General features: G+C 45.0%; 1 protein-coding gene across 1 annotated transcript in view; it reads left to right on the top strand.

The window, feature by feature from the left end:
- LOC121537626 (angiomotin-like 2a) overlaps window positions 1-21,268 on the top strand; it is a 30,323-nt gene extending 9,055 nt beyond the window's left edge. The window contains exons 4-10 of the mRNA XM_041845210.2: window positions 348-492; window positions 1,096-1,188; window positions 11,926-12,200; window positions 15,888-16,165; window positions 16,408-16,601; window positions 19,338-19,565; window positions 20,909-21,268. Of these exons, the coding sequence (XP_041701144.2) occupies window positions 348-492; window positions 1,096-1,188; window positions 11,926-12,200; window positions 15,888-16,165; window positions 16,408-16,601; window positions 19,338-19,565; window positions 20,909-20,991 (1,296 nt within the window). The 3' untranslated portion in view covers window positions 20,992-21,268. The remainder of the gene's footprint in view (window positions 1-347; window positions 493-1,095; window positions 1,189-11,925; window positions 12,201-15,887; window positions 16,166-16,407; window positions 16,602-19,337; window positions 19,566-20,908) is intronic.
- Window positions 21,269-21,494: the final 226 nt, after the last annotated feature.

Raw genomic sequence — 21,494 nt, 5'->3', positions numbered from 1 at the left:
ATGTCTAATTCATTCAGCATCACAGTCTTGTGAGACCATGGATTCCTTGATTAAGCCTTGGGGGTCTTAAATCCGCCCTCAGATAGTTTTGTTTATTGTCGCTTTTCCACTGTTGGACTTTTCACTAGTGTTTTATTGTCGCCTTTTCACTATCAGACTTTTCACCAGTGTTTTATTGTCGCCTTTTCACTATCAGACTTTTCACCAGTGTTTTCAGGCTTTTGTGTTTCCACCTCTGAGGCCTGGCCCAAAAAAAGCCCCTCAAAATGTGACGATTGGTGTGGGATGAGCTGTGTTTTAAGGTAGAGACCCTCAGACTGACAGTATCCTCTTGTGTTTCCTCCCAGCTGGAAGTGGAGATCCAGAGGATATCTGAGGCCTACGAGACCCTGATGAACGGCTCAGCCAAGAGAGAGACCCTGGAGAAAACCATGAGGAACAAACTGGAGTCAGAGATCAAGAGACTACACGACTTCAACAGAGACCTCAGAGGTAAAGGCTACCAGCAGCTAGATGCTAATGCTAACACAGCTAGTCATTGCAAATAAGAATCTGTTTTTGATGGACCTTACCTGCATGAATAAAGGTTAAATAAAGCAAAGCTAAAGACTTCACTAGCTACCTGTTTTGATTAATTGTACTGCAGTGGGTTAAATCAGGGTCACGCAGAGTGTTTCTTGACAGTCTTAAACAAATCTACTTTGAAACAGAAGTATACACCTCACACTTATGGGCTTAAAGAAAGGAGACACCTGTACCATGTCAGATATAGAGTTGAAATGTATTACATTATGAGTTTGCATCCCAATATTACACTTTATATACATCACAGAAGACTGAAATATAACCAAAACCGTTTGACATAGAAACACCGGATTTTCTGCCGGTTTTTTGAAAGAATGTTTATTAATTATAAAAGAATGAAAAATATTAATAACGTTCCATCCATGAGACCACTAGAGGGCGCTTTGGTCACCTGACTGCAGGAAAGCTACCAACCTGGAGCAGGAGTCTTTGGGGTTTAAGTGTGGCTCTCCCCTAAAGAGGTAATAATAGATCATAATTGATTTCCCTCCCTCTCTCTTTGACCTGTAGATCGTCTGGACACAGCTACCAAACAGTTGGTAGCCAAAGAGGTTGAATCGGCAGACCAGAAACAGCAAGTCTTCAACAAACTCCTCAAACAAAGTAAGTACATTTTACATTTACATTTTAGTCATTTAGCAGACGCTCTTATCCAGAGCGACTTACAGTTAGTTTATTTTTCATACTGGCCCCCCTTGGGAATCAAACCCACAACCCTGGCGTTGCAAACGCCATGCTCTACCAACTGAGCTACATCCCTGCCGGCCATTCCCTCCCCTACCCTGGGCCAATTGTGCGCCGCCCCATGGGTCTCCCGGTCGCGGCCGGCTACGACAGAGCCTGGATTCGAACCAGGATCTCTAGTGGCACAGCTAGCACTGCGATGCAGCGCCTTAGACCACTGCGCCACTCGGGAGTAGAGATCAGATACCTCCCCAACATGTTGAGAGAGAGAGACGAAAGAGGAAACACTGGCTTTCTTGTTGTTGCTTACTCTTCATAATCGCTTGAGTAAGACGTTCTGTGGAGAGAGGGCAGGGCGCTGGGCAAGAGAGAGCGTTTTCAGATCTGTTTGCAAGGGCTGTTTTTTTTTTTTACAAATCACACAGCATTGTGAAACACTTCACCCTGGGATTCTGTGGCAGGTACATAGTTCTCCTAGACTCTGACTGATATCGCTGCCATATTAATGTAGTCCGTGGTCCGTGGTCAGAGGTCAGAGTTCAGAGGGGAGGCCGGCTAAGGGGGACATTCCCTGCTCTCTGCTCCTGTCTCCCTCTCCTTGGCGCTTTGAACGCCAGTCATTATTCACAGCCCTCCACAAGTAAATGTGGCCTGGATTCCTGGAATTTATTGAGGTATTTCAGACTGTTCCGTTCACTGGGAATGCCTCCCTCCCCCTGCTCTGCTGCGCAGGGCTCCATAGCTGTTGAGCTGCCGAGCTCCCTCCCTTCCTCAAGGGGAACTAATGCAGGGCTTCCATTCCCCACTCACAGCGCACTGACCCCTTGATAGATATGTCTCCATCTTTGGGCATTTCTTCACCTCAGTATGTGACGTCAGGTTTACTATCACATTGTTATTTATTTATTATTATTATTGGCTGGCCTTTGGCAACGGGAACTGCCACTGCCCTGGCACTCATTGTTGTGGTAAAGCTTCACAACTATTATTTAGTGAACTTGGTATTGTATTGGGAAATTAAGTTTAAATCAGCTTAAAGTAGTCCTTCGTCAGCGGTTATGTCACAAAATAACAACGTTCCGGTTTAACAGTCACACTACCATGTCTGTTGGCCTCCAGGAGCAATGATTACACTCTGAGGAATGTTCGTATGAACATTACATGTACCTATTTTGACGGTGTCAAGATGTCAGTTGGTGGGTCGAAAAGGGGGTTTACATGCTTTTGGCTCATAGAAGATTCCAAACAGTACTGAAAGACAGAGCTGCATATGAAACACTATAGTGGGGCATGATCATGTGGTCTAGCCTAAACCTTTACACTGCACTGTACAGTAACATGGAACCTTTACACTGCACTGTACAGTAACATGGAACCTTTACACTGCACTGTACAGTAACATGGAGCCTAAACCTTTACACTGCACTGTACAGTAACATGGAACCTTTACACTGCACTGTACAGTAACATGGAACCTTTACACTGCACTGTACAGGAACATGGAACCTTTACACTGCACTGTACAGTAACATGGAACCTAAACCTTTACACTGCACTGTACAGTAACATGGAACCTTTACACTGCACTGTACAGTAACATGGAACCTAAACCTTTACACTGCACTGTACAGTAACATGGAACCTTTACACTGCACTATACAGTAACATGGAACCTAAACCTTTACACTGCACTGTACAGTAACATGGAACATAAACCTTTACACTGCACTGTACAGTAACATGGAACCTTTACACTGCACTGTACAGTAACATGGAACCTTTACACTGCACTGTACAGTAACATGGAACCTAAACCTTTACACTGCACTGTACAGTAACATGGAACCTAAACCTTTACACTGCACTGTACAGTAACATGGAACCTTTACACTGCACTGTACAGTAACATGGAACCTAAACCCTGGTCAAAAGTAGTGCACCATATAGGGAATAGGGTGCCATTTGCGCTTCAGTGAACACTGTCTGTAGTAAGTGGTTAAGAGGAAGTCTGCTTTCCCTTTTAGTCCAAAGGAAACAACGTGAACATGTTGCTCTTGGATAACTGTTTTAAAGGAGGTTAGGGGGCAGATGGGATTAGGGTTGGGCGGTATCCAGATTTTCAAAATGTCATACCGTCCTTCTCTCACCCCGGGATTTACGGTATTACCGGCTTAGTCCACATGGGGGCGCCGAAAACGCAAACAAGCCCATTGGGCTCTATTACCAGAATACTAACAAAATTAGCACAAGTAATAGCGAATTTCCATGGAGGCTGCTAGCTAAATATGCTAACAAGTGGAAAAATCACCCTGATTAACTCTTTAGTATTATCCCAGTTTACCTATTTGCTTATGGTCTTGCCTACGCCTAGCGAACAGTTTTTTAAATTATATGAGAAAATAATATTCAATTTTAAATGGAACGGCAAGCCAGACAGAATTAAACGGGCCTATTTATATAATGAATATGAATTTGGAGGACAGAAATTATTAAATATTAAAGCATTAGACCTATCACTAAAAGCTTCAGTCATACAAAAGTTATACTTAAATCCGAACTGGTTCTCTAGCAAATTAGCAAGATTGTCTCACCCAATGTTCAAGAATGGCCTTTTTCCCTTTATTCAGATTACGACTCAGTTATTTGAAAAGGAAATAATCTCCCAAATATTACTATTTCTAAAATAAGCCATAGACAGTTGGTTGCAATTTCAATTTAATCCTCCAGAAACTACAGAACAAATAATGCAACAAATATTGTGGTTAAACTCAAATATACTAATTGATAAAAAAAAGATTAATTTTTGAAATTTAAAAAAAATAAGTATAATCTTCGTAAATGATATCATCGGTAGGACTGGTGGAGTTATGTCGCACATGAGGCTAACAAAAATATATGGAAATGTCTGCTCTACCCCAAATTACAACCAAATAATTGCAGCATTACCACAAAAATGGAAGAGGAAAGTGGAAGGGGGAGAAAGTAAGGAACTTGTCTGTCGGCCGCATTAAAGAACATAATTGGTTAAAGAAAACTGTGATAAATAAAAAAATAGACCAGTTTCATTTAAGGACCAAAGGATTGACAGCCGTCCCATATAGATTACAAAATAGTTGGAGAGAGATTTTTGACGTACCGATTCCATGGCATGTTTATGAACTGATACGCAAAACGACGCCGGATTCAAAACTTAGAATATTTTCAATTTAAATTATTATATAAAATTCTTGCTACCAATAGAATGTTATTTATATGGGGGAAGAGACCGAATCATTAGGTCATTTGTTTTGGTTCTGTCCATTTGTAGCTTGTTTTTGGACACAGGTCCAGGAATGGCTAAAGGATTGCAATATTTACCTGGAGCTAACCCTGCAGATAGCATTACTGGGTGATCTGAAAAGTCATAGTCAATCGATCAATAATATAATAATACTTTTAGCAAAAATGTTTATTTTCAATTTACAATCTGTAGAAACAATGAGAATAGAAGGGTTCAGAACTTTTGTGAAACATCACAGTACAGTTGAAAAATATATGGCAAATAGAAATCCAATATGGATGGTGTTAAGAGATAGATGGGTGGTGTTGAATGGAATTGAAGGATGGGACTAATAACAACTAACAACAACTAATAACAATAAGATAACTAATGTAAAGCATACTGTGTCCATAATAAGTATATAGGTTATAGGTTGAGAGCTTTTGTGAAAGAGCACAGTTAGAAAGATATGGCATATAGAAGCAAACCGGATGGACATCATGAAAATGATCGGAGAGGTTGAGGGTAGAGGAAGTTCAGGAGCAAAAACAAACAAAATATAATTATTGTAAAATTGACTGTGTCCATATAATGTATATAGTAAGTATAAGCTGGAAGTAGAGGCCTAAGCGTTGTTGTTCCTAGTTTACTCCAATTAGGGAAGGGGTGGTGGGGTTGGAAATTAATAAAGGGAAATATTTTTTTTAAAGGGATATATATATATATATACAGTGGGGAGAACAAGTATTTGATACACTGCCGATTTTGCAGGTTTTCCTACTTACAAAGCATGTAGAGGTCTGTAATTTTTATCATAGGTACACTTCAACTGTGAGAAACGGAATCTACAACAAAAATCCAGAAAATCACATTGTATGATTTTTAAGTAATTAATTTGCATTTTATTGCATGACATAAGTATTTGATACATCAGAAAAAGCAGAACTTAATATTTGGTACAGAAACCTTTGTTTGCAATTACAGAGATCATATGTTTCCTGTAGGTCTTGACCAGGTTTACACACACTGCAGTAGGGGTTTTGCCCACTCCTCCATACAGACCTTCTCCAGATCCTTCAGGTTTCGGGGCTGTCGCTGGGCAATATGGATTTCAGCTCCCTCCAAAGATTTTCTATTGGGTTCAGGTCTGGAGACTGGCTAGGCCACTCCAGGACCTTGAGATGCTTCTTACGGAGCCACTCCTTAGTTGCCCTTGCTGTGTGTTTCAGGTTGTTGTCATGCTGGAAGACCCAGCCACGACCTATTTTCAATGCTCTTACTGAGGGAAGGAGGTTGTTGGCCAAGATCTCGCGATATATGGCCCCATCCATCCTTCCCTCAATACGGTGCAGTCGTCCTGTCCCCTTTGCAGAAAAGCATCCCCAAAGAATGATGTTTCCACCTCCATGCTTCACGGTTGGGATGGTGTTCTTGGGGTTGTACTCATCCTTCTTCTTCCTCCAAACACGGCGAGTGGAGTTCAGACCAAAAAGCTTTATATTTTTGTCTCATCAGACCACATGACCTTCTCCCATTCCTCCTCTGGATCATCCAGATGGTCATTGGCAAACTTCAGACGGGCCTGGATATGCGCTGGCTTGAGCAGGGGGACCTTGCGTGCGCTGCAGGATTTTAATCCATGACGGCGTAGTGTGTGACTAATGGTTTTCTTTGAGACTGTGGTCCCAGCTCTCTTCAGGTCATTGACCAGGTCCTGCCGTGTAGTTCTGGGCTGATCCCTCACCTTCCTCATGATCATTGATGCCCCACGAGGTCAGATCTTGCATGGAGCCCCAGACCGAGGGTGATTGACCGTCATCTTGAACTTCTTCCATTTTCTAATAATTGCGCCAACAGTTGTTGCCTTCTCACCAAGCTGCTTGCCTATTGTCCTGTAGCCCATCCCAGCCTTGTGCAGGTCTACACTTTTATCCCTGATGTCCTTACACAGCTCTCTGGTCTTGGCCATTGTGGAGAGGTTGGAGTCTGTTGGATTGAGCGTGTGGACAGGTGTCTTTTATACAGGTAACGGGTTCAAACAGGTGCAGTTAATACAGGTAATGAGTGGAGAACAGGAGGGCTTCTTAAAGAAAAACTAACAGGTCTGTGAGAACCGGAATTCTTACTGGTTGGTAGGTGATCAAATACTTATGTCATGCAATAAAATGCAAATTAATTACTTAAAAATCATACAATGTGATTTTCTGGATTTTTGTTTTAGATTCCGTCTCTCACAGTTGATGTGTACCTATGATAAAAATTACAGACCTTTACATGCTTTGTAAGTAGGAAAACCTGCAAAATCGGCAGTGTATCAAATACTTGTTCTCCGCACTGTATATATGCTATATGGCAGTATTTAGTCAGCCACCAATTGTGCAAGTTCTCCCACTTAAAAAGATGAGAGAGGCCTGTAATTTTCATCATAGGTACACGTCAACTATGACAGACGAATTGAGAATTTTTTTTCCAGAAAATCACATTGTAGGATTTTTTATGAATTTATTTGCAAATTATGGTGGAAAATAAGTTTTTGGTCACCTACAAACAAGCAAGATTTCTGGCTCTCACAGACCTGTAACTTCTGCTTTAAGAGGCTCCTCTGTCCTCCACTCGTTACCTGTATTAATGGCACCTGTTTGAACTTGTTATCAGTATAAAAGACACCTGTCCACAACCTCAAACAGTCACACTCCAAACTCCACTATGGCCAAGACCAAAGAGCTGTCAAAGGACACCAGAAACAAACTTGTAGACATGCACCAGGCTGGGAAGACTGAATCTGCAATAGGTAAGCAGCTTGGTTTGAAGAAATCAACTGTGGGAGCAATTATTAGGAAATGGAAGACATACAAGACCACTGATAATCTCCATCGATCTGGGGCTCCACGCAAGATCTCACCCCGTGGGGTCAAAATGATCACAAGAACGGTGAGCAAAAATCCCAGAACCACACAGGGGGACCTAGTGAATGACCTGCAGAGAGCTGGGACCAAAGTAACAAAGCCTACCATCAGTAACACACTACACCGCCAGGGACTCAAATCCTGCAGTGCAAGACGTGTCCCCCTGCTTAAGCCAGTACATGTCCAGGCCCGTCTGAAGTTTGCTAGAGTGCATTTGGATGATCCAGAAGAGGATTGGGAGAATGTCATATGGTCAGATGAAACCAAAATAGAACTTTTTGGTAAAAACTCAACTCGTCGTGTTTGGAGGACAAAGAATGCTGAGTTGCATCCAAAGAACACCATACCTACTGTGAAGCATGGGGGTGGAAACATCATGCTTTGGGGCTGTTTTTCTGCAAATTGACCAGGTCGACTGATCCGTGTAAAGGAAAGAATTAATGGGGCCATGTATCGTGAGATTTTGAGTGAAAACCTCCTTCCATCAGCAAGGGCATTGAAGATGAAACGTGGCTGGGTCTTTCAGCATAACAATGATCCCAAACACACCGCCCGGGCAACGAAGGAGTGGCTTCGTAAGAAGCATTTCAAGGTCCTGGAGTGGCCTAGCCAGTCTCCAGATATCAACCCCATAGAAAATCTTTGGAGGGAGTTGAAAGTCCGTGTTGCCCAGCGACAGCCCCAAAACATCACTGCTCTAGAGGAGATCTGCATGGAGGAATGGGCCAAAATACCAGCAACAGTGTGTGAAAACCTTGTGAAGACTTACAGAAAACGTTTGACCTGTGTCATTGCCAACAAAGGGTATATAACAAAGTATTGAGAAACTTTTGTTATTGACCAAATACTTATTTTCCACCATAATTTGCAAATAAATTCATTAAAAATCCTACAATGTGATTTTCTGGATTTTCTTTTCTCATTTTGTCTGTCATAGTTGACGTGTACCTATGATGAACATTACAGGCCTCTCTCATCTTTTTAAGTGGGAGAACTTGCACAATTGGTGGCTGACTAAATACTTTTTTCCCCCACTGTATTTATATATATATGTATGTATATGTATTTATATGTATGTAGGTGTATATATCTGCAATATTAAAGCTGATCTACCCCCTAAAAAAAAAGAAAAAAAGAGCGCAAACAAATATAAACAAATTGCAAAAACTGGCAATCCAGCTCATAAAGTTATACATATGTAGAGGTAGGAGCTGGTAGGAGCTGGTAGGAGCTGGTAGGAGCTGGTAGGAGCTACCGAATGGCATTTTTGGTGAGTTTTGACATTTACAAATGCATGTGAACGAGAGACATTGTACAAATGAACAAAGTTTGAAGCAAAGTTTTAACAGGTACTGTCTCTGGAACAGCATGGTTACACGCTGTACTGTCTCTGGAACAGCATGGTTACACGCTGTACTGTCTCTGGAGCAGCATGGTTACACGCTGTACTGTCTCTGGAACAGCATGGTTACACGCTGTACTGTCTCTGGAACAGCATGGTTACACGCTGTACTGTCTCTGGAACAGCATGGTTACACGCTGTACTGTCTCTGAAGCAGCATGGTTACACGCTGTACTGTCTCTGGAACAGCATGGTTACACGCTGTACTGTCTCTGGAACAGCATGGTTACACGCTGTACTGTCTCTGGAACAGCATGGTTACACGCTGTACTGTCTCTGGAACAGCATGGTTACACGCTGTACTGTCTCTGGAGCAGCATGGTTACACGCTGTACTGTCTCTGGAACAGCATGGTTACACGCTGTACTGTCTCTGGAACAGCATGGTTACACGCTGTACTGTCTCTGGAACAGCATGGTTACACGCTGTACTGTCTCTGGAACAGCATGGTTACACGCTGTACTGTCTCTGGAACAGCATGGTTACACGCTGTACTGTCTCTGGAACAGCATGGTTACACGCTGTACTGTCTCTGGAACAGCATGGTTACACGCTGTACTGTCTCTGGAACAGCATGGTTACACGCTGTACTGTCTCTGGAACAGCATGGTTACACGCTGTACTGTCTCTGGAACAGCATGGTTACACGCTGTACTGTCTCTGGAACAGCATGGTTACACGCTGTACTGTCTCTGGAACAGCATGGTTACACGCTGTACTGTCTCTGAAGCAGCATGGTTACATGCTGTACTGTCTCTGGAACAGCATGGTTACACGCTGTACTGTCTCTGAAGCAGCATGGTTACACGCTGTACTGTCTCTGGAACAGCATGGTTACACGCTGTACTGTCTCTGGAACAGCATGGTTACACGCTGTACTGTCTCTGAAGCAGCATGGTTACACGCTGTACTGTCTCTGGAACAGCATGGTTACACGCTGTACTGTCTCTGAAGCAGCATGGTTACACGCTGTACTGTCTCTGGAACAGCATGGTTACACGCTGTACTGTCTCTGGAACAGCATGGTTACACGCTGTACTGTCTCTGGAACAGCATGGTTACACGCTGTACTGTCTCTGGAGCAGCATGGTTACACGCTGTACTGTCTCTGGAACAGCATGGTTACACGCTGTACTGTCTCTGGAACAGCATGGTTACACGCTGTACTGTCTCTGGAGCAGCATGGTTACACGCTGTACTGTCTCTGGAACAGCATGGTTACACGCTGTACTGTCTCTGGAACAGCATGGTTACACGCTGTACTGTCTCTGGAACAGCATGGTTACACGCTGTACTGTCTCTGGAGCAGCATGGTTACACGCTGTACTGTCTCTGGAACAGCATGGTTACACGCTGTACTGTCTCTGGAACAGCATGGTTACACGCTGTACTGTCTCTGGAACAGCATGGTTACACGCTGTACTGTCTCTGAAGCAGCATGGTTACACGCTGTACTGTCTCTGGAACAGCATGGTTACACGCTGTACTGTCTCTGAAGCAGCATGGTTACACGCTGTGTCTGTCTGGAGTCGCTAGGGCAACGGGCCTGCCTGCTCTGCTTGGAGTCGCTAGGGCAACGGGCCTGCCTGCTCTGCTTGGAGTCGCTAGGGCAACAGGCCTGCCTGCTCTGCTTGGAGTCGCTAGGGAAACGGACCTGCCTGCTCTGCTTGGAGTCGCTAGGGCAACGGGCCTGCCTGCTCTGCTTGGAGTCGCTAGGGCAACAGGCCTGCCTGCTCTGCTTGGAGTCGCTAGGGAAACGGACCTGCCTGCTCTGCTTGGAGTCGCTAGGGCAACGGGCCTGCCTGCTCTGCTTGGAGTCGCTAGGGCAACAGGCCTGCCTGCTCTGCTTGGAGTCGCTAGGGCAACGGACCTGCCTGCTCTGCTTGGAGTCGCTAGGGCAACGGGCCTGCCTGCTCTGCTCGGAGTCGCTAGGGCAACGGGCCTGCCTGCTCTGCTCGGAGTCGCTAGGGCAACGGGCCTGCCTGCTCTGCTTGGAGTCGCTAGGGCAACGGGCCTGCCTGCTCTGCTCGGAGAAGAGGGCGGAGGAGCAGACGGGCCCAGAACAGAGAGGTGAAAATAGCAAGGAAATCAAGAGATAGCAGCTGTACAGATAACTGATCCAAAGGGCTTTGACTTCTCAAACACGGCAGAAAGCCAACACAATATGATGCCTCGTCTCCTTATTAATTCAGCCACTTACTTAGATAGCAAGTTAAACTTAGGGATCGTGTTAAAGGCAGAATTCTGCGTTTTTCACGGAGGAAAAAAAGATAAAACGCATAAGAAATATCTTGCAGCGTTTTTGTAAACACAGATCTAAAATGCTTCTTATTGACATTTCTGCTCAGCATCAGACTCATTTTGTGCTTCAGTTGCACTAAATCTGGATGAGAATTCACCAATGGTCATTCTATCAGCTGACATCAGCTCTGACTGATGTCTAGCTACTTTTCTCCGGTACTTTTCTCAGTGTAGCCTGTCTACTTTCTCTGGTAAAATGCTAGATTAACTTTAAGAAAAACATTACGAAATTTAGCTGGCTACATTCTTTCTATGTTAGGCCTAAACATTAGAAATATGTTGGCCATGCATCGTTTTAGCAAAAAACGCCTTGGTTCTTCATTGTAACCTCATTTACTTGTGTGGCTGCCAGCCAAATAGCGTTGCACTTTGGTTGTCATCTGATGAAAATGAAGCTTCTTTCTGCCGAATGTGTTGCACTAATGTATTTTTCTGTGAAGGAAAACTATAGTTGTACGCCCCTGATCACTCTAATGAAGCAAAAAAACACTTGACTTTCAATATAAAACGCGACCCCTGTCAAAACTCAGCTGGACTCACCTGCTCCCGCTTTCTCCCGTTGTGTTATGTACAAACAAACACGTGACTGGTTCAACTACATAGCTTCATAATGTCTGTAGCAGCCCCTCTCACCTGAACATTTCACCTGAACATCTCACCTGAACATTTCACCTGAATATTTCACCTGAACATTTCACCTGAACATCTCACCTGAATATTTCACCTGAACATTTCACCTGAACATTTCACCTGAACATTTCCTCTCCTCTTTTCTGTCTCTCTCCTAGATGAACAGCAGCAGTGGGAGGTGCAGCGTCTCCGTGGTTCCGGGGAGGAGTGGCTCCGGTGCCGGGAGGTTCTGGAGCTGGCCCTGAGGTCGGCACAGGCCCGTAACCTGGCACTGGAGGAGGAGCTGGGGAGGAAGAGGGCGTACGTAGAGAAGGTAGAGCGACTGCAGAGTGCCCTGGGCCAGCTACAGGCGGTCTGTGAGAAGAGAGAGGCCCTGGAACTGAGGCTGAGGACCAGGCTGGAGCAGGAGCTGAAGAGCCTCCGAGCAGCACAGGTGAGGAGGAGAGGAGAGGAGAGGAGAGGAGAGGAGAGGAGAGGAGAGGACACATACACACACAAACTATGATTAATCCTATATCAGGGCTGTTCAACTCCGGTCCTGAAGTGTTTCGGCCCTCCAGGACCAGAATATATCAAATGAAAACCTTATGATCCACCTTAACACGTAATATTTGACAACCCCCAAGTCTGTCTGTACAGTAAACACAGTCTTACATATGTGTGTGTGTATGGATGTATATATACAGTGGGGAAAAAAAGTATTTAGTCAGCCACCAATTGTGCAAGTTCTCCCACTTAAAAAGATGAGAGAGGCCTGTAATTTTCATCATAGGTACACGTCAACTGTGACAGACAAATCTGAGAGAAAAAATTCCAGAAAATCACATTGTAGGATTTTTATGAATTTATATGCAAATTATGGTGGAAAATAAGTATTTGGTCACCTACAAACAAGCAAGATTTCTGGCTCTCACAGACCTGTAACTTCTTCTTTAAGAGGCTCCTCTGTCCTCCACTCGTTACCTGTATTAATGGCACCTGTTTGAACTTGTTATCAGTATAAAAGACACCTGTCCACAACCTCAAACAGTCACACTCCAAACTCCACTATGGCCAAGACCAAAGAGCTGTCAAAGGACACCAGAAACAAAATTGTAGACCTGCACCAGGCTGGGAAGACTGAATCTTCAATAGGTAAGCAGCTTGGTTTGAAGAAATCAACTGTGGGAGCAATTATTAGGAAATGGAAGACATACAAGACCACTGATATTCTCCCTCGATCTGGGGCTCCACGCAAGATCTCAACCCGTGGGGTCAAAATGATCACAAGAACGGTGAGCAAAAATCCCAGAACCACACAGGGGACCTAGTGAATGACCTGCAGAGAGCTGGGACCAAAGTAACAAAGCCTACCATCAGTAACACACTACGCCGCCAGGGACTCAAATTCTGCAGTGCCAGACGTGTCCCCTGCTTAAGCCAGTACATGTCCAGGCCCGTCTGAAGTTTGCTAGAGTGCATTTGGATGATCCAGAAGAGGATTGGGAGAATGTCAATGGTCAGACGAAACCAAAATAGAACTTTTTGGTAAAAACTCAACTTCGTCGTGTTTGGAGGACAAAGAATGCTGAGTTGCATCCAAAGAACACCATACCTACTGTGAAGCATGGGGGTGGAAACATCATGCTTTGGGGCTGTTTTTCTGCAAATGGACCAGGACGACTGATCCGTGTAAAGGAAAGAATGAATGGGGCCATGTATCGTGAGATTTTGAGTGAGAACCTCCTTCCATCAGCAAGGGCATTGAAGATGAAACGTGGCTGGGTCTTTCAGCATGACAATGATCCCAAACACACCGCCCGGGCAGCGAGGGAGTGGCTTCGTAAGAAGCATTTCAAGGTCCTGGAGTGGCCTAGCCAGTCTCCAGATCTCAACCCCCATAGAAAATCTTTGGAGGGGAGTTGAAAGTCCGTGTTGCCCAGCGACAGCCCCAAAACATCACTGCTGTAGAGGAGATCTGCATGGAGGAATGGGCCAAAATACCAGCAACAGTGTGTGAAAACCTTGTGAAGACTTACAGAAAACGTTTGACCTGTGTCATTGCCAACAAAGGGTATATAACAAAGTATTGAGAAACTTTTGTTATTGACCAAATACTTATTTTCAACCATAATTTGCAAATAAATTCATAAAGAATCCTATAATGTGATTTTCTGGATTTTTTTCTCTCATTTTGTCTGTCATAGTTGACGTGTACCTATGATGAAAATTACAGGCCTCTCTCCTCTTTTTAAGTGGGAGAACTTGCACAATTGGTGGCTGACTAAATACTTTTTTTCCCCACTGTATACAGTGGGGAGAACAAGTATTTGATACACTGCCGATTTTGCAGGTTTTCCTACTTACAAAGCATGTAGAGGTCTGTAATTTTTATCATAGGTACACTTCAACTGTGAGAGACGGAATCTAAAACAAAAATCCAGAAAATCATATTGTATGATTTTTAAGTAATTAATTTGCATTTTATTGCATGACATAAGTGTTTGATACATCAGAAAAGCAGAACTTAATATTTGGTACAGAAAACTTTGTTTGCAATTACAGAGATCATACGTTTCCTGTAGGTCTTGACCAGGTTTGCACACACTGCAGCAGGGATTTTGGCCCACTCCTCCATACAGACCTTCTCCAGATCCTTCAGGTTTCGGGGCTGTCGCTGGGCAATACGGACTTTCAGCTCCCCTCCAAAGATTTTCTATTGGGTTCAGGTCTGGAGACTGGCTAGGCCACTCCAGGACCTTGAGATGCTTCTTACGGAGCCACTCCTTAGTTGCCCTGGCTGTGTGTTTCGGGTCGTTGTCATGCTGGAAGACCCAGCCACGACCCATCTTCAATGCTCTTACTGAGGGAAGGAGGTTGTTGGCCAAGATCTCGCGATACATGGCCCCATCCATCCTCCCCTCAATACGGTGCAGTCGTCCTGTCCCCTTTGCAGAAAAGCATCCCCAAAGAATGATGTTTCCACCTCCATGCTTCACGGTTGGAATGGTGTTCTTGGGGTTGTACTCATCCTTCTTCTTCCTCCAAACACGGCGAGTGGAGTTTAGACCAAAAAGCTCTATTTTTGTCTCATCAGACCACATGACCTTCTCCCATTCCTCCTCTGGATCATCCAGATGGTCATTGGCAAACTTCAGACGGGCCTGGACATGCGCTGGCTTGAGCAGGGGGACCTTGCGTGCGCTTCAGGATTTTAATCCATGACGGCATAGTGCGTTACTAATGGTTTTCTTTGAGACTGTGGTCCCAGCTCTCTTCAGGTCATTGACCAGGTCCTGCCGTGTAGTTCTGGGCTGATCCCTCACCTTCCTCATGATCATTGATGCCCCACAAGGTGAGATCTTGCATGGAGCCCCAGACCGAGGGTGATTGACCGTCATCTTGAACTTCTTCAATTTTCTAATAATTGCGCCAACAGTTGTTGCCTTCTCACCAAGCTGCTTGCCTATTGTCCTGTAGCCCATCCCAGCCTTGTGCAGGTCTACAATTTTATCCCTGATGTCCTTACACAGCTCTCTGGTCTTGGCCATTGTGGAGAGGTTGGAGTCTGTTTGATTGAGTGTGTGGACAGGTGTCTTTTATACAGGTAACGAGTTCAAACAGGTGCAGTTAATACAGGTAATGAGTGGAGAACAGGAGGGCTTCTTAAAGAAAAACTAACAGGTCTGTGAGAGCCGGAATTCTTACTGGTTGGTAGGTGATCAAATACTTATGTCATGCAATAAAATGCATATTAATTACTTAAAAATCATACAATGTGATTTTCTGGATTTTTGTTTTAGATTTCGTCTCTCACAGTTGAAGTGTACCTATGATAAAAATTACAGACCTCTACATGCTTTGTAAGTAGGAAAACCTGCAAAATCGGCAGTGTATCAAATACTTGTTCTCCCCACTGTATATATTTGCGAGAAAAAAAAATCATATGGGGGATTGGAAGTATGCAGACAATTACATTGATGGAAGTTACAATCTATCTGAAATATTCAAGCTGATCTACCCCTTAAAAAAATAAAATATATATAAAAAACAACAACAAAAAACAACAGTCTTACAAAACAAAACAGCCCCATGTTTGTTTGAAAAATCCTTCATTACATTATTCATTCCGTGGTATCAGTCCCACAGCGCGGCTAGCGGCCCCGGCTCCACGGTGTCCGTACAGCTGCAGCTGGCTGAAGGAGAGGAGAGGATCCTGGCTCTGGAGGCCGACGTCACACGCTGGGAACAGAAGTACCTGGAGGAGAGCACCATGAGGCAGTTCGCTATGGACGCAGCCGCTACCGCTGCGGCTCAGAGAGACACCAGCGTCATCAAACGCTCCCCTCGCCACTCACCCAACAGCAGCTTCAATGACCACCTGCCATCCAGCCGCAGACATCAGGAGATGGAGAATAGGTACATATCTTGCTGTTAACTTTCTGCTCACTGGACGTTGTACAGTAACACCAGTTGGTCTGACCTAGGTGAAAAATCTGTCTGTGCCCTTGAGCAAGGCACTTAACCCTAATTGCTCCTGTAAGTCGCTCTGGATAAGAGCGTCTGCTAAATGACAAAAAATAAATAAAAAAACTCACACATTGGTAGATAGATCAACATAGTTATCTGAGTAACTTAATATGCAATCTTTGTGTGTGTAGGGTCCGAGTGCTGCACTCCCAGCTCCTGGAGAAGGATGCAGTGATCAGGGTGTTACAGCAGCGGTCTCAACGGGAGCAGATCAGGCTAGAGCAGCAGGCCCTCCGCCCTGCCAGGTCCGTCCCCTCCGTCAGCACCGAGGCCAACGGCTCAACCTCCACCAGTGGCCCAGTGGAGCAACCCATCCGGGGGAAAGGTGAGCTCTAGGGCCCGGGGTCACGGGTCATACATTCGTGGCAAGAAGACTAAGTCTGGGTCCCAAATGGTACCTTATAGTGGACTACTTTTGATAAAGGCCCATAGGGTCAAAAAGGTCAAAAGTAGTCCACTTTGTAGGGAATATGACAGTGGAGGCTCCTCAGAGGAGGAAGGAGAGGACCATCCTCCTCAGTGAATTTCATTTTTTTTTAAATAGTGAAACATTAAAAAAGTTATCCTTTTTAGATAAAACTATACTAAATATATTCACGTCACCCAATAATTTATTAAAACACACTACGGTAGCCTCAGCAGTACTCTCTAGGGTAGCACCATGGTGTAGCCGGAGGACAGCTAGCTTCCGTCCTCCCCTGGGTACATTGACTTCAATACAAAACCTAGGAGACTCATGGTTCTCACCCCCTTCCATAGACTTACACAGTAATTATGACAACTTCCGGAGGACGTCCTCCAACCTATCAGAGCTCTTGTAGCATGAACTGACATGTTGTCCACCCAATTAAAGGATCAGAGAACGGATCTAGCACTTTCACTTTCTCAGCTGGTGTCAAATGCAGCTAGCTAGTTCAGCCGACTCAAACACCCGGCTCAAACAGAGAGGGCTGCTATGTTAGCTAGCTGAGCCACTTGTGTGGGTTGTAGACTCCGTCTCATGCTACCACTAGAGTGAAAGCACTGCCAGCATTCAAAAGTGACCAAAACATCAGCCAGGAAGCATAGGAACTGAGAAGTGGTCTGTGGTCACCACATGCAAAACCAGTCCTTTATTGGGGGTGTCTTGCTAATTGCCTATAATTTCCACCTGTTGTCTAAATCCATTTGCACAACAGCATGTGAAATGTATTGTCAATCAGTGTTGCTTCCTAAGTGGACAGTTTGATTTCACAGAAGTGTGATTGACTTGGAGTTACATTGTGTTGTTTAAGTGTTCCCTTTATTTTTTTGAGCAGTGTATAACGAACTGTTTGTATGTGGCTGCTATGAAAGTGAACTGTGTTTACGCGTGATCAGGGGTGTATTCATTCTGACGATTCTGTTGAAAAATGTTTTTTAAAACGCAAGCAAACGGAACGAAATGGGGATAAACATATCTGAATTCGTCCAATAGAAACTCTCATTTGCAACTGTTGGACTAATGGTTACACCCTAGATAAGCTAGATGCAAGGCAAGAGTGTGCAAGGCGATATTAAATGTGTCACTGTCTGTCATCTTTGATTACTCAAAATTCTCTCGACCTGTGCACCTGCGTTGTAAACTTTCATTCATATGCTTCCCACAGTTGTGTCAAGATGGCTGGATATCTTTTGGGTGGTGGATCATTTAAGCGTGAAAAACCCAGTAGTGTTGCAGTTCTTGACTCAAACCGCTGCGCCTGGCACCTACTACCATACCCTGTTCAAAGGCCCTTAAAACTTTTGTCTTGCCCATTCACCCTCTGATTGGCACACACACACAATTCATGTCTCAATTGTCTCAAGGCTTAAAAATCCTTCTTTAACCCGTCTCCTCCCCTTCATCTACACCTCATGTCAAACTCATTCCACAGAGGGCCGAGTGTCTGCAGGTTTTCACTCCATCCTTGTACTTAATTGATGAATTAAGGTCACTAATTAGTAAGGAACTCCCCTCATCTGGTTGTCTAGGTCTTAATTAAATAGAAAAACCAAAAACCAGCAGACACTCGGCCCTCCGTGGAATGAGTTTGACATCCTTCATCTACACTGATTGAAGTGGATTTAACAAGTGACATCAATAAGGGATCATAGCTTTCACCTGGATTCACCAGGTCAGTCTGTCATGGAAAGAGCAGGTGTCCTTAATGTTTTGTACACTCAGTGTATCTACTTCCTGAAGAATCTGGAGAATTATGACATCACTGTCTTCTCCTTCTTTTTAGTCTTCTGGGGTCACAGGTCATAACGCCTGGAGGAATGTCAGATCTAGAACAACCCATGCTATTAACTCAAGAGACAACTGGCGGCTGTTAAGCGTCTAGTGCATAGTGTCGCCAGTCAGAATGTTGCACTTCCTAAAATAACTACTGTTGGGGAGAGGACACGGTGAGGGACTTTCCTCAAATAGATGACGACGTCTTTTAGTAACAGAATGAATGTACTGTATGTCGTCTCCCCGCTCCGGGATAGCCGCTCTAGAATAGACGTGGCAGGGAAGCTCACAGAGCAGATGTTTGAGCGTGTGTGCGTACGTGATTAACCAGCTTCCTCTTGTTGTCTGTGATCTGGTAATTAACCAGCTTCCTCTTGTTGTCTGTGATCTGATAATTAACCAGCTTCCTCTTGTTGTCTGTGATCTGGTAATTAACCAGCTTCCTCTTGTTGTCTGTGATCTGGTAATTAACCATCTTCCTCTTGTTGTCTGTGATCTGGTAATTAACCAGCTTCCTCTTGTTGTCTGTGATCTGGTAATTAACCAGCTTCCTCTTGTTGTCTGTGATCTCGTAATTAACCATTTTCCTGTTGTTGTCTGTGATCCAGTAATTAACCATTTTCCTGTTGTTGTCTGTGATCCAGTAATTAACCATTTTCCTCTTGTTGTCTGTGATCCAGTAATTAACCAGCTTCCTCTTGTTGTCTGTGATCCAGTAATTAACCGTTTTCCTCTTGTTGTCTGTGATCCAGTAATTAACCATTTTCCTGTTGTTGTCTGTGATCCAGTAATTAACCATTTTCCTCTTGTTGTCTGTGCTTGTAGGGAAGAGCCTCTCTGATGACCAGACGGCTACTGCAGTGTGTCCTCTCTCCCTGTCCCCCCACCAACACCCCTGTGCCCCCCCGGCCCTGCCCGCCCTGCTGTTCCTGTCCAAGCCCCGGAGCAGGGACAGCAGCACCCAGTGTGACCGTGACGTTCCGGCCCAGGAGACTGATCCTACCGGCACGCTAGCACCCCCTGAGGCTTCCTCGACCTCAACGCTTGCCTCTGGTGTGTAGCCTATTCTGGAATGGCTGTTGTGTGTGTATTAACAAATAGAAACAGTACCGGGACCCAAAATGAGCACTGGCACCCAAAATGAGCACTGGCACCTAAAGAGAAACAGTACCGGGACCCAAAATGAGTACTGGTACCTACTTCAGTCTCATACAATACAGAGAAAATGACATGTATAGTGGAGTTAGAGTGGAACACAGGGCTTCGTATGATGATGTAATAATACAAGTCCTTTTGATCTGTGCCGGTTAAAGTGGAACCAGAACCCAGGGTCATGCCGGTTAAAGTGGAACCAGAACCCAGGGTCATGCCGGTTAAAGTGGAACCAGAACCCAGGGTCATGCTGGTTAATGTGGAACCAGAACCCAAGGTCATGCTGGTTAAAGTGGAACCAGAACACAGGGTCATGCTGGTTAAAGTGGAACCAGAACCCGGGGTCATGCTGGTTAAAGTGGAACCAGAACCCGGGGTCATGCTGGTTAAAGTGGAACCAGAACCCAGGGTCATGCTGGTTAAAGTGGAACCAGAACCCAGGGTCATGCCGGTTAAAGTGGAACCAGAACCCAGGGTCATGCTGGTTAAAGTGGAACCAGAACCCAGGGTCATGCTGGTTAAAGTGGAACCAGAACCCAGGGTCATGCTGGTTAAAGTGGAACCAGAACCCGGGGTCATGCTGGTTAAAGTGGAACCAGAACCCAGGGTCATGCTGGTTAAAGTGGAACCAGAACCCAGGGTCATGCCGGTTAAAGTGGAACCAGAACCCAGGGTCACAGCAGACAGTCTGAGTCCCAAATGGTACCCTTCCAGGCTCAGAGAGGGGAAGTAGTGGACTCATTCATTCATACCAACTACAGCTATGTGTCTGTGAAACCTTGGCTGTGTGTCTGTGTGTGTTGGGTCAAGGTTTAGTCAAGGCTGGTAGCCTCCCAAGTAGCATTACAGCTTGAATGTCTTGTCAAACATGAGAGCTTGATTGTCTTGTCAAACATGAGAGCTTGAATGTCTTGTCAAACATGAGAGCTTGATTGTCTTGTCAAACATGAGAGCTTGATTGTCTTGTCAAACATGAGAGCTTGATTGTCTTGTCAAACATGAGAGCTTGATTGTCTTGTCAAACATGAGAGCTTGATTGTCTTGTCAAACATGATAGCTTGATTGTCTTGTCAAACATGAGAGCTTGATTGTCTTGTCAAACATGAGAGCTTGATTGTCTTGTCTGTCTTCTGGCCCACTGAATCTCTGTCTATGTTGTACTACATAACTCATTGTGGAGCTAAAATCCTGCCGTTTTTTATCCAGTCTCTAAAACATGGTTTATTTTTTCCATTACACCTCAGAGCACTTCCAGGCACCACTCAACACACACAAGAGCACCAGCAGTTCAGACGCAGTAGCAGAAGTGGTGGAAATCCTAATTTAAGAAACATTGAACGCTGAACTGTGGGATCCGCTGTGGATGGATGGTGACAACACGGGAAATGACCGAGAGTCCCTCATGTCCTGTATGTCCCTCCCAACGAGGAGAAGACAACCTGCCTGTCTGTCTGGCTCTGGTCAGACAGACCTCCAGATGGACACTTCCTTTGGAGAAAGACAGACAGTTTGGAGACAGTGTGGAGAAGGTTTGGAGACATGGACATGTGCTCCCTACCTACCTACCTACCTAGCTACCTACCTACCTACCTACCTAACCACCTCCTACCCCTCCACCCCCACCTCCACCCACCTACCACCCTGCCTCCTCCTACCCACCCACCTACCCACCACCCCCCCACCCCCCACCCACCCTACCTACCTACCCACCCACCTCCTGCCTACCCACCCACCTACCACCCTCCACCCACCTACCTACCCTACCCACCCCACCCTGCCTACCCACCCTCCTACCTACCCACCCCCTACCTACCCACCTACCTACCCACC

Source organism: Coregonus clupeaformis, chromosome 11 (assembly GCF_020615455.1).
Source record: "Coregonus clupeaformis isolate EN_2021a chromosome 11, ASM2061545v1, whole genome shotgun sequence".
NCBI lineage: Eukaryota > Metazoa > Chordata > Actinopteri > Salmoniformes > Salmonidae > Coregonus > Coregonus clupeaformis.
The sequence above is the reverse complement of the archived record's forward strand: the minus strand, read 5'-3'. Positions and strand labels throughout refer to the sequence as shown.